Source organism: Geotrypetes seraphini, chromosome 2, assembly GCF_902459505.1.
Source record: "Geotrypetes seraphini chromosome 2, aGeoSer1.1, whole genome shotgun sequence".
NCBI classification, from domain to species: domain Eukaryota; kingdom Metazoa; phylum Chordata; class Amphibia; order Gymnophiona; family Dermophiidae; genus Geotrypetes; species Geotrypetes seraphini.
Window position 1 is genome coordinate 202,915,853 of NC_047085.1, and position 13,955 is coordinate 202,929,807.

Genomic DNA, 13,955 nt, shown 5'->3' on the forward strand with positions numbered 1-13,955 from the left:
AGGGCTTGTACTTTGTTACTCCACAATTTCTCAAACTAACCCCCCTCCCCTTTTATGAAACCATGTTAGTGTGCGCCAGTGCTCACAGAATTCCTTTGTTGCGTCGGAACTTTTTTACTGCTGCAGCTGGCGATAAAAAAATGCTAACGCGGCTTCATAAAAGAGGGGGGTAAGCTACTTGTCAGCTGTATGTGTAGTGTGTGGTAGTGGGTACGCGAGCTGAGTAGTTGGATCATATACCTTTCAGGCTCAGCCATTCTTCCTTCCCCTAGCTCATCACTCCTTTTATAGCTTGTTACTTCTCTCACTAGACTACCTCCTCCCCCTACTCTCTCCCTACCTCCAGAATCATCCCCAAGTCTAAACCTCTCTCTCCCCCCAGGTTACTACCCTATTCCTTTTATTCCATCCCTTGCTGGCTCTTGGAGGAGGAAGGCTTGCTAGGTAGCCACATGGTGCCGCTTAGGTATACTTTTTTTACTTTGCTGAAGAGTGTCCCTAACTGAGAATTTTGCATCTCCACATTTTGCGAACCACATTTTGGGAACAGCTAATTTAAAACATTGGGGAGGGAGGGACGTTTGTAAGCTACAGTAAAATCTGGCATTTTGTCATGGCTTTGTTTACTACAAGAGTCACTAACCTGCAGTAATTTTGTACCAGTCTGTTCTCAGGGAGTCATCTTAAAGTGACAAGAGTTAAAAAAAAAAAAAAAAAAATTATATCCCATCTTCAAACATGTAGGTCGAGCCTCTAATCAGGTCTCCCTACCCCTGATCCCCCAAGTCAGTGACACCCCTAAAATAAGTACCCTTACCCCAAAGACCCCCACTCCCTCAGTGTTCTATGGCCCTTTGGCATTTTAGCGGACAAATGCTCCTGGTCCATGAACACATGAGGGCCTATGGGACATACTGGTGGTAGTTTTTTAAAATTAATAATTCAACTGGAAGTTGTATTTGAGATATATAATAATAAAGTGCTTTTTGGCTTTAAAAGGCCAAAATGGTTTGGAGGTGTTGAGTACATAACTGATTTTTTTTTTTTTTAAATCATGTATTGTGTGATTTATGTTATATAGATATTAAGTCTGAAATTTAGCACAAGATATCATAGGTATGTGATCATATTTGTATTTTCCAGAATACCAGCAAAAACCTACATGTTAATAGCCTTTCTAACCGTGGGAACCATGGGTTTGTCAAACACTTCCCTAGGATATCTGAATTATCCCACCCAAGTCATATTCAAATGCTGTAAACTGATTCCTGTAATGATAGGAGGAGTCCTTATACAAGGTATACATTTTTTTTTTTTATTGAAATCCACCATTATCTATAGTTGATACACTGGAAAATGTAATCTTAAATTAGCAGAACAACCAGAATGTAAAAGTTAATGTGCATTTAATTATAATATGTTCAATAGAAGAGTTCATATTTTTAAAGGTGAATCCAGGTATTAGTTTGGAATGAGAAAGTGACAGTTCTAGGTCAGGTTCTGTAGATGCATGATTAGGGTTACCAGATGTCTAGATTTCCCCAGACATGCCATCATTTTCAAGGACATGGCAGGGGTCCGGACAGCTTTTCAAAACCCGGCACAATGGGATGGGGAAGGGTGGGCCTGGGGGCAATTCTAGGGGCCTGAAGTAAAATCTGGTAACCCTATGCATTTGTTTTTATTAGTTATAGCAAATTCCGCATGGAACATGAAATATGCTACACATTTTTTAAAGTAGGTTGTACAAAATGTAAATGTGTCTTAAAAATTTACAAAAGAGATGCAATGTTTGAATATTGTTTTTTGTCAGCAGTTAGAGCAATCACAGATGTCCTCATTTTTTTCTTTTGGATTTACTTCATTTTTTATCAGAAATAAATATAAATTAACAAAAGCTCCTCCTTCTTAACTACTTTTACAGTATGAGATTGAGGTTCACTGGACATTTTAGGGGTAAATATTCCTTTTTTTTTTTTTTTTTTGCCTCCACTGGTTTTAGGCTCAGTTGTTCAATGCTGGACCCTATCTGGGCACTGACTTTGAATATATGGATATGTGTGGTCAGGCTGGCACTTAATTAGTTAAAATGCAGATATTCAGTCTTAACCAATTAATTTAAACCAGCCGAAGATAGAAATGCTATTTGTGGTTCTATTTGGCCAGCTCACTTAACCAGTTGAGGGTTAAATATCGGCCGTTAACTGGTTAAATGTCGATTCTGTGCCCCCCCCCCCTCAACTATTCATTGAATAGCCAGTTTTGGCTTAGGTGGTTAGTGCTGATATTCAGTGGCACTATCTAGTTTCTCCCCCTGGCAGTTTAACCAGTTTAACCTTTCCTTTGACTATTGACTCTATTTTATTTATTTATTTTTTGTGAATGGAACGATCCATGATTCAGGTGGTAGGTTACACAGAAATTATGTGATTCAGTGGTGAGAAAAATCTGTCAGCTCCAAGTATTTTAAGAAATGCGTATTCTTATTTTGATACCATTTTTAGCTGAAATTAGCCTTTTCTTCTGCACTATAGTATAAATTAAAAATCTTATTTGTTTCTTGAAACATAATGCACAAAGTAGGAACAGTAAGCCTAATTTGGAATCCCTGTCTGTTGAAATAGTAAGTGAACCCCTACTCTCCTTAGCATGGATAATTGGATGATTAGAATTAGATGTTCAAATAACTGGGTAACTAGTAAACCACTCTTGAGTAAATCTGCACAGCCAAGTTTGGGTATACTACACATGTATGGTGCAAACAAATTTTATTTTGGTCTTAACATAATAGTTCAAGAAAACATAACAGACAGTAATAAAAGTGAATTTCAGAGGACCTATTTGTTGATACTCATCTGCCTTGATAGGGTTACAAGACTATTTTTCCATCTGCCACATCACTGATGATGTCATCAGCAACACGGCACAGGGGAAGGCCCCAGCGGGAGAAGGCCGCAAAGCAGCCTTTTTAGAGTACTGCCGATACTGCTATTAGGGGGGAGGTATGTCGGTCTCTGCGTTGGGAGGGTCGGCAGCGTTCAGCTGGGAGGGAGAGATGGAAAGATGGGAGGGTCAGCGTGGGTTCAGCTACGCAGGGGGATAGGAGGGAGGAATAGAAAGATCCTTTCTCAAGGGTTCTGCATGGGAGGGATAGAAGTTGTGCAAGGGTTCTGCTGCCTAAAGGATGGGAGGGAGGGATAGAAAGAGGCTGTTCAAGGGTTCTGCTGCACAGGGGGATGGGAGGGAGAGATAGAAAGATGCTGCAGAGGGAAGGCACAAGGGGATGGGTGAGAGGGGGAGGAAAGATGCACAGTGGGGGAGAGAAAGGAAAGAGAAAGAATTGGGGTGAAGGAGAGGAAGGGAGAGCTGATCATTGTACATGAAAAAAAAATAAGATCTACCCCGTAAATAAGCCCTAGTGTGTTTTTTGGACCCAAAATTAATGACACTGTCTTATTTTCGGGGAAACACAGTAGTGATTGAACTTCTTTCTGTGTTTTGGTAGTATTGAGCTGTTCAGTTATTTAGAATTGCTAAGTGAGTAGTGTCACAACCCCAGCCTTAAGACTAGGGTTGTACCAGGTCAATCTCCTCCAAATCCAAGCCTTACCCTGAAAAGGGCTAATCAGAGTGACAGGCTAAGCTCAGACAAACAGATAGGGTCTGAGTTCCCATTGAACCACCAGGTTACAGAATCCTGGGGAGGGGAAGATGAGGGTGAGAACAGCCTGGAGCAGCAGGAGGTGCCTTACAAAAAAGAACAGCCTAAGAGGCAGGCTCACAGCTCAGCTAAGGCACAACTGCTGGGCCCAATTAAGGCTAAGCAGAAAGCTCAGCAGAAGCAACAGGTTAGGGTGTGTCCAGCTCAGGGCTTTAGAGGCCGAACTGAGGAGAAACAATTCAGTCTGCCCTGGGTCAGCCCAGGAAGGAGGCTCGAGGGACTGGGCTCCTGAACCATCACAGAATCAGGACATTGAGATGGCAGATATAACCACTGTCCCTGAGGTCAACCAGCCAGCCAGCCAGGACACCATAGAACTCATGGATACTTACCTGGAACCAGATGAAAGCTACATGGATCAAAGCTAAGTTGGATTTCTTTCCTGTTTTGTTTGCTTTTGAATCTGGTTTTTCTTTTGGGGCTGTCTGGAAGCACCAGGGGAGTGCAGGCAGAGTGAGCAGTGCTAGGTGCACAGCTGCAGGTGTGCCTTATTGCCTGAGACAGTGAAGAAAGTGTTTTGTTGAACATTTTTACTTTTGCCTTTTTCTCTGTTTGGATGGGACTTTGGGGCTGACCGGGTGAAAAGGATAGTAGTGGGGAGAATCCACGTAAGATCCTCAGGGTGGGATTGTGGGGCCAATTTGTGGCAAGTTTTAAATAAGTGGATTCTGCTACTCCCCTCCCCCACCAGCTGTTTGTTAAGTTGGCTGGGGAAGGCCTGTTAAAGACCAGGCCTAGGCAGCACATTCTAACAGTGTTTATAAACCATTGTGGATGACCAGTGTAAAGGCTGGGTGTTCCAGTAGCCGTATTTTGCCCTTTTTGACTGTGGGACTGACAGGGCAAGGCTACAATTGAACCATTTTGGACTTACCTGCAAGCAAGGTGTGGGCTGTAATTTTTGTAAGCCCAAGTTTTCTGTTTATGTTTGTTTTTGAATTCGTAGCCCAAATTGTGGCAATTTGCTATTTGGGGAAATAAAGTTGGACTCAGTTTTGTTAAAAAGCTTTATTATTCCTGACATTTTTTCTGTTTCACTCATAAGAACCAGCAAGACCTTCAACCTCTTTTGAGGGCACATCAAGATCGGTCTTTACTGAGCCCTGACCGGTGGCCATTTTGCAAAACCCGGCACCGGCAGGCTCACAGTAGGTATACCCCAAACTGACATGAAGCCCCTTAAATTATTAGGTATATTGTGCACTATTTTTTTGCAAAGGACCTAAAATCAATCTATTGCAAAGGGTTAAGCTTTTGATGATGAACATCACCATTTAAGCCATGTGATGAAAATTCTTCCTGTCTTTTCCTCCTGTCTTCTTAATTGTCTGGGGTACGTAGGAATCGATCACAGTTTTTAAACTAGTGTTTGGCTGATCACCGCTAACATTAAACCAAGAAATTCAGTGCCAGGCCATATTGGAGCACTGGCATTGAATTTCTGAGTTTCTAGAGCTGACTATCACATAACTAGTTGAGTGCAGTATTCAGCATTTAACTGGCTATGGTTATTGCATGAAGATAGGTCTGACTTTTATGGTCTGATTTAAATGCTGAATATCAAGACTTAACCAACGTGGAATGCCCCCAAAATAGCCAGTTTTCAGTTTGATTACTAACTAGCAAGTGCTGCTGTTAATGGTTAACCACGAAGAGGTGACTTTACTGGCCAGCAGTTGTTTTTTTTTCTAGCTGGTTAAATCACTTTGATTATCGAACACAAAGAATTAAAAAAAAAAAGTATTTATACATTTCAAATCATTACAATCAAGGTAACAGCATAACCAGAATAATATTAGATGAAACTGAACAAGCACTATACACTCACCTAAGGGTAGGAGTTCAAGAAAAAAGAAATAATATGGAAGAACAAGATCCATAATTTGCATGTGCAGTAAAAGGTACCCCAGGTGAAGACGCTGTATAAGCTAACCATGGTCACTTGTAGAGAGGGCAGCTAAAGATCTAAAAGCAACTGGATAGTAAAGGCTAAATTTCAGAGGGCATTAGCTTTGCGTACAGATTAAGAAGAGTGTGAACCTTTTTACATATTTTCACTTTATGGGACACTGGATCACTAAAGTCACTCAGCAAGTTTTTTCATCAAACTTAGGCAATTTTCTTGCCTATAGAGAACCATTTCTTCTAAAGCAGGGGTGTCAAAGTCCCTCCTCGAGGGCCGCAATCCAGTCGGATTTTCAGGATTTCCTCAATGAATATGCATGAGATCTATTAGTATACAATGAAAGCAGTACATGCAAATAGATCTCATGCATATTCATTGGGGAAATCCTGAAAACCCAACTGGATTGCAGCCCTCAAGGGGGAACTTTGACACCTCTGTTCTAAAGATAAGTTCGAGAATTTTTTTGTTTGTTTGTTTTGCACATTGAACAATTGAATTTGGCTCCTTTTGCTGCATTAGTTATGTGACAAGTGTGAAGTCATCTAAGCAATATCAGTTTGCAAGTGGCAGCACTATGGGCCTCTTTTACAAAACCGCCTGGTAAATGCTCTGAAGCCCGTTGTAATCAGCTTTGTAAAAGAGGCCTTATATCTGAGCACTTTTCACTTATATTTATTTAATAATAAGTAATCATCTAACTTTGTTATGCGAAGACCTACATCGAGACATAAACATACTCGAGGAATGGGCTGTCAAATGGCAAATGAGGTTCAACATGGATAAGTGCAAGGTGATGCATGTCGGTAACAAAAATCATATGCACGAATATAGGATGTCCAGTGCTGTACTCAGAGAGAGACCCCAGGAAAGAGACTTGGGAGTACTTGTAGACAAGTCAATGAAGCCGTCCGCACAATGTGCGGTGGTGGCAAAAAGGGCAAACAAAATGCTAGGAATGATTAAGAAGGGGATCACAAGCAGATCGGAGAAGGTTATCATGTCGCTGTACCGGGCCATGATGCGCCACCACCTGGAATATTGCGTCCAACACTGGTCGCCGTACATGAAAAAGGACATAGTACTACTCGAAAGGTCCAGAGAAGAGCAACAAAAATGGTAAGGGACTGGAGGAGTTGCCATATAATGTGAGGCTAGAGAAACTGGGCCTCTTCTCCCTTGAAAAGAGGAGACAGAGGGGACATGATCGGAAACATTCAAGATATTGAAGGGAATAGACTTAGTAGAGAAAGAGAGATTGTTCAACCTCTCCAAGGTGGAGAGAACGAGAGGGCACTCTCTAAAGTTAAAAGGGGATAGATTCCGTACAAACGTAAGGAAGTTCTTTTTCACCCAGAGAGTGGTAGAAATCTGGAACGCTCTTCCATATAGGGGAAAGCACCCTCCAAGGATTCAAGAAAAGGTTAGATAAGTTCCTGCTGAAGCAGAACGTACGCAGGTAAGGCTAGACTCAAATGGCTTAACGGCTGCTGCATGAGCACACTGCTGGGCACCATGGACCACTGGTCTAACCCATCAGCGGCATTTCTTTTTTTTATTTTTATTTTACCTTTTTGACAAAATATTAGTCAAAACAAGTAATAATACATCTTTAGATAACGAAAAATATGTAACAAGAGAAATTTACATCATGTATAAGAAAAAAAAAATTTGCATAAGGAGACACTTTTCCATTAATTCAAAGGTACGAAATTAAACTCGGAAATCAAATTCACTGGTTTGTATAGTTAGTCCTCAATTAAGGGGGAACAGCTGCAAATTCACTGAATATTACTACTACTAATAATAATAACTTTATTCTTGTATACCGCAATACAATGGAAGTTATATGCGGTTAACAGATAAGAGACTGTACATTTACAGCAATGCTATATTTATAGCGAAGTTATTTTTTACAGCCAAGTTACATTTACAGTGAAGTTACATTTATAGTGAAGTTACAATTACTGTAAGTTAAATACAGTGGTGTTACATACAGCGGACATACGGTGGACAGTCAGCCCAATGTAAATTTTCCATTGGACAACCAATAGTCTGTTATAATAGAAATACGTCTGTTCATCAAGAAATTGCAACCAGCTTCAGCTTCATCTCTGCTGCAAAGTGACCGAACTCATCACTATTCAGTTTGGCTAGAGACCAGTAACCAGTTCAACAAATACAGGCAACTCCACTGTTCCGATAGGCTGTATTCACTGAACAGCAAAATTTCAGATGAGATGATCCATTGTTGGCATGATAAGGTTTGCAACAGAAAATCTCTGTTGCAGCTTTTGCTGCTTCAACTGGTTTACTGAGAAAGTGTCATTTACGCATTTCTGTTTTACTAATCCAGCAGTGGCAATTCTTATGTTCTTATCAAAGTGTTGTTTTTCAACATTTACCTTAATAGTAGGCACCAAGTTATTGAATGAGAGGTCTGTCCCAGTAATGGTAACTCTTATGTTCTTATGTAGGAGGGATAAAAGCTAAAATACTTTTGGAATAATGAAAGAAGAGAGAAGCTAACTAAATTGACCAGTAGGAAAGAATGGGTATGAAAAATTGAGTGCTATAAAGCAGAATTGAGTTTAGTTTTATGCTTGAAAATAAACTCAGAGTGTTAGTTTTGTTAACAGGCTATAAGAGAGCACTGTTTAGTTATATTTTACATATTAAATCAGGTTAGAAGCAAACTAATTTATGTTTATTGATAGCTGCTTGAGAAGATTTTTACAGAACCTGCCTTGTCTTATTTAGGAAAGAAATACGATATTACAGATGTGTCGGCGGCAATTTTTATGAGTCTTGGCCTGATATGGTTTACATTGGCTGACAGTAAAGTTGTACCAAATTTCAATGTGACAGGTAAAGTATTTAAGAATTTCCGGAATGCTTTAGTTCTGTCATTAATATAAGACAAGTTCTGTGTATTGGTGGGAAGCCTAATGACGAGACAGAGGGTGAGAGCAAAGTTTAAAAAAAGGGCTCCTTTTTACACCTGCAGTTAATGTAACATAAAATAAGACTGAAGGAGCCAGAATAAACTAATACAGTGAAACCTTGGTTTACGAGCATAATTTGTTCCAGAAGCATGCTCATAAACCAAATTACTCGTATATCAAAGCGAGTTTCCCCATAGGAAGTAAGGGAAACTCGCTTGATTGGTTCCACTTCCTCCCCTGGCCACCGGTGCTGCTCCACTCCACCCCATCTTCAAAAGACCCCCCCCCATCTCTGAGGCCATTGGTGCGCTTTCACATCCCCCCCTCCCCCGCAAACCGGCATCGCCCCCCCTCGCGAACGCCCACCCAAACTGAAGACTTACCCCCATCTGGCACCAGCACACAGCACGAACCCATAGAAGGTGCCGGTGCCCGAAGATCGTGCTGCTTGCCGGACTGGGCCTTGAGTATCTGTGCATGCTCAAGGCCTTCTGGCTCCCTCCTCTCTCTGAGATTCTCGGGCACCGGCACCTTCTGTGGGTTGGTGCTACGTGCCGGTGCCAGATGGGGGTAAGGCTTCAGTTTGGGGGTGTGGCATTTGCGGGCAGGGGGGGGCGATGCCAGTTCGCGGGCAGGGGGACTCACAAATCGAGTCAATGCTCGGTTTGCAAGTCATGATTTGTGAAAATGTTTTGCTTGTCTTGCAAAACACTCGCAAACTGCGTTACTCGCAAACCGAGGTTTGACTGTAATAGTTTTTATCACCACCAAATGCTAAAATAAGCCTGTGTAACTCAATTTAGGGGTGTGACTGCTATTTTGTATTCCTTGCATTGTGCTCCTATTCCACTTGATATCTGCATTCCTGACTTTTGAAAGGCAGTGTGATTTAAACATAGATGGGAAATCACGTCCACAAGTGAAAGAACACTTTATTAATGTTTCGAGCAGTGAGCTGAGAACCAGGGAAGCCAGGGTTCAGATCTCACTGATGTTTTTGTGATCTTATGTCACTTAAGACCAAATTCTATAACCTATTTTGGAGGTGCCCAACCAGATAGGCGCCTATCTACCTTGATTAACAAGTTCAATTGAGCTTTTTGATCAGCAATAATTGAAACTTAGGTGCCTATCAAGAAAGAGCGATTCTGCAATAAGGCGCCTCTAAAAATGTAGGCGGCCTTCAAAAAAATAGGTGCTATTCATGTTAGGTGTGGGTGGGGCTACCTGTTAGGCGCCTTGTTGCAGAATCGCTGCTCTTAAGCGTGCTTAAGCGCTCACACAGGCGCCTAACTTTTAGTTGTGTCTAGAGCTGGCCTATTTATTGGACACCTCCAAAATGGGTGCCGCACAGTGTGATTCATTAAACAGCACCCAGTTTTACTTGAATCGCGCTGAACAGTGCCTAATTAGGCACCTAACTTTTGGGCGCTTCTTATAGAATTGGCCCTTTAATGTTCTATTGCCTCAAGAACAAACTTACAGTATAATACTACAGTTGGCCTGGTTAATTTATGGCAAAAACTTTAAGCAACTAGTTAAATAAACATTTAAACTTCACCACCCTATCAAATTTTAATAGTTGCTGAGAAAGCCTCGTACATCTGTCTGGAATGTTTAAAACAGCAAGGAAATTTTTTTTAATGTTTTTTTTCTTCTTTGTTTGTAATAAAGGCTATGCTATCTTGGAAGTTAAAATTCTGTAGGACAGTAGTTAGACTTTTCAGCTTGCTGTTCAGTTTTGAGTTCTAGAAAGAAACACCACGTGATTCACCACAAATGTAGTTGATTGCTACTCCATATCAAAACACTTTTTAGAGCTTCACTTCTGTGAATATGATGTTATAGTAGCGCTATAGAAATGATAAGTAATAGTAGTAAATGTTCAAGCAAGTTTATAGAATGAGGTCTTATTTATCTGCTTTGATTTTATTGGGGCTACGATAAGCTTTATCTTCTCAGTCAGTCAGTCAGTCAGTCAGTCAGTCTTTGAGGGAACCACTTGTAGTGTCACTTGTTGCATGGTACATATTGAAATTTAGCCTAACAAGCTTGTTTCTTATATATTCTATATTTATGAATTTTTTATTTTTTTTTTTAATTTCTTTATTCAGTTTTGCATATTACAACAAGTGTATCAGAAAAATTCATATAATCTTATAAATACACACTTGATTTTCTTCATGAACACTTTAAGTACAATATATCATACTTATATTCATATTTTATAATGATTTAAATATTATGTAATACATTTAATATATATGACAAATGTAAATAAAATAGAAAACCCCCAATCCCTCCCTACCTATTTCAGAAAATCTAACCTAATACATCAAAATGTATTAATTAATTCATACATATTATGAGATAAATAAAATAATACCCACCCCTATCCCCACTTAACAAATATCTTATTATGGGAAAATGTTATTAATCATTACAAAAATCTGCTAATTGTCACCAAATCTTCTGAAATTTACCAAAGTAACCTTTCTGTGTTGCTATTGTGCGCTCCATTTTATATATATATGGCATACTGAATTCCATCATTTTAAGTTTTTCCTTATATGTGTTATTGAAATCATTAAGATATGTTTTCTATGTTTTCATAAAGGCATCATCCTTATATCTATGGCTCTTTGTGCTGATGCAGTTATAGGAAATGTACAGGAAAAAGCTATGAAGTTGTATAATGGTTCTAATTCAGAAATGGTAAATATTTCTCACTTCTTTTGCATTTTCTAATATATGGATATAGAACTCATTTTCCTTGAACAAGATAAAAATTAGTTGAAAAGGTAGACGACAATCTTGGGTAGAGATGATGCTATTATAAGACTATCAATACTTGCTAAAATATTAATACCTTTGGGGGGGGGGGGGTAGTGTCATATAGTATGCTGTGAGACGAAAAAAACACACCAAAATGTTTTCTGTTGTATCTTCCACAGAACTCAGCCAATTCTTATGAAATTTAGTGTATCATGTCCTGAATGAAGTTGATGTAAAATGTGGTAAATATTTCCTTCCACAACACTACCTTGTGAAAAGAATATGCGCAGAAGCGGACAAGTTTGTAAACAGCCTCTGTATCAAAATGGTTTTCACTGCAGAAGACTGATTTCTGATAAAGAACTTGGTACTGCTAAAAGGTTACAGCAGTCAAGGATTGTTTAAAGAGTTCCCACAGAAAGTTGAAACAAAAACAGCCTTGATGTGCTTCTACGCAAGATCTGAGCAATGGGCACTGTGGATCGTAAACCAGGCAGCGGATGACTGTGCTCGATTCACACTCAAGAGCACATTGATGTTATACACGATCTTGTGCTGAGCCAGGAGAATGTGCCGCAAACACACCGAACAACTCGCTAAATATCAAAAGAAGCCAGGAATAAGCCAGACAACTCTGGTTAGGATAATTCATGATGATTTGAAATTAAAGTGTCTTAAAAAGCGTTGTGTCCAAGAGTTAACTTTACACATCAAAGACACATGCCTGAAACAGTGCAAGCAGCTTTTAACCAAGTACGCAGAGCACAGCGTCAGCTTCATCTGGTTTACAGATGAAAAGATATTTACAGTAGCTCCACCGATTAACACACAGAATGATCACCTGTACGTGCCTTCAACAAAACTGAAACATCTCTGTTTGGGCTGAGGTGAAGCAGAGCGTTGACAAGTCCATAGATCAGTGGCGGCCAAGGCTCAGGGTATGCCTTCATGCAAAGGGAGCGCACTTCGAATATCTGCTTAATTGAAACATCATTTTTTGATTTTACATTTTGCTACAAGATATGCCATAAAACATTTTGTTGTGTTTTTATATAGTTCACAGTTCATTTTCCCAAGGTAATGTGGTTCGGTGTGAAATATTTTACAACATTTTACATCAACTTCATTCAGGACACGACATACTAAATTTCATAAGAATTGGCTGAGTTCTGGGAGGGTGGAACAAAACACATTTTGGTGTGGTTTATTTTGGTTCACAGAGTAGATGTAGGTAAACTAAGATCCGGGAACTAAAATCAGGCCATAGGCCCCATAAATCTGGCCTGTCTATCATTGACAATTATTTATTTAAATGAAGAAGGTTAATAATGTGTTGTCCTGTAGCTGTGAATGTGTTTGTTGATATCCTCATCAAAGGCCCAGTGTTGCAAATATTGCTGGAGCTCCAGTGTTTTTGTTTCCCCATGCAGCAGAATAAGGAGGTGGTGTTGGGTATAGCAGCAGCTTGTGGTTTGACTTAGCTAGAAAGGAGGAAGCCTCATAGTTAGGGGTACAGATGCCTGCTGAAGAGAAAATATAAGATGGGGTCTCTCTCAGGAGAGTGCTGTGATCACAGAACAGGAGGAGAATAAAAAGAATAATGGCTTCAAGAAGGGAGGATAGGTAGATGCTTGGGAGAGTGGTGGCCTCTATTATTTTTTAATATTATTCTCGAAGGCTACATACCGTATATACTCAAATATAAACCAACCCAAATATAAACCAAGTTAACCTTCCCCCCCCCAAAGGAAAAAAGGTTGAATATAAACCAGGGGGGTTAATATTCAAGTGCAGTGCCTTGACTTGCACTTTCCTGCCAGGCTCTGCACCCTCTTCCCCCTCCCACCCTCCCTGCTCTGCAATGCTCTGCATCCAACCCCCCCTCCCTCTCTCCCTGCCAGGTTCCGTCCCTCTCTCCCGATGTTTTGCAGGCCTCTACCGGGCCTGCCGTAAGTCCTAGTGGTCCAGTGGTGGACTGGGACAACAAGGATCCCTCCCACCTCCTATCACAGCCAATTCTAAGAATTTTTACCTTCCTCCCGCCTTCTCCTCCTCCTCACACCTTTAAAATCCCTGGTGGTCCAGCGGTGAACTGCGGCAAAAGCAACCTTCCTTTGCTCCTGCCCATGCAGAGCCGCTGGTTGATTGGTTGCCAACAATTGGGATACAGGAAATGGCTAGCGGCACTGACTCCTGGCAGCTGGTGACCTCCTCCACGGGCAAACATAGGAGACCCCCCCCCCCCCCTTTTCAATCTCTTCATCTTCTCCTTCTTCTTACAAACAGGGCAGCTATACATCAACCCCTCAACTCACCCTGCGGAACAGATTCCAGATTCTTCAGGAAGGAACTGCCAATGAGGAACAGGAGCAGGCCCAACACACAGCTCCATCTCCAGGGACAACTGACCGGCTCTCCCCAAAGAAGCGCAGAGTAATAGTCATCGGGGATTTCATGCTGAGGGGCACCGAGGGACCAATTTGCAGACCGGATATGCAATCTAGGGAGGTCTGCCGTCTGCCTGGAGCCAGGATACAAGATATCACCGCCAATCTGGATAGACTACTCACGCCCCGAGACCACTTTCCTATGCTTCTTGTCCACATAGGAA

General features: G+C 40.8%; 1 protein-coding gene across 3 annotated transcripts in view; it reads left to right on the forward strand.

Moving 5' to 3' along the window:
• SLC35B3 (solute carrier family 35 member B3) overlaps positions 1–13,955 on the forward strand; it is a 107,983-nt gene that overhangs the window by 64,157 nt on the left and 29,871 nt on the right. For all 3 annotated transcript variants that reach the window (XM_033934712.1, XM_033934710.1, XM_033934711.1), the window contains 3 exons: positions 1,144–1,298; positions 8,385–8,492; positions 11,187–11,284. In XM_033934712.1, coding sequence (XP_033790603.1) covers positions 1,144–1,298; positions 8,385–8,492; positions 11,187–11,284 — 361 coding nt within the window. The remainder of the gene's footprint in view (positions 1–1,143; positions 1,299–8,384; positions 8,493–11,186; positions 11,285–13,955) is intronic.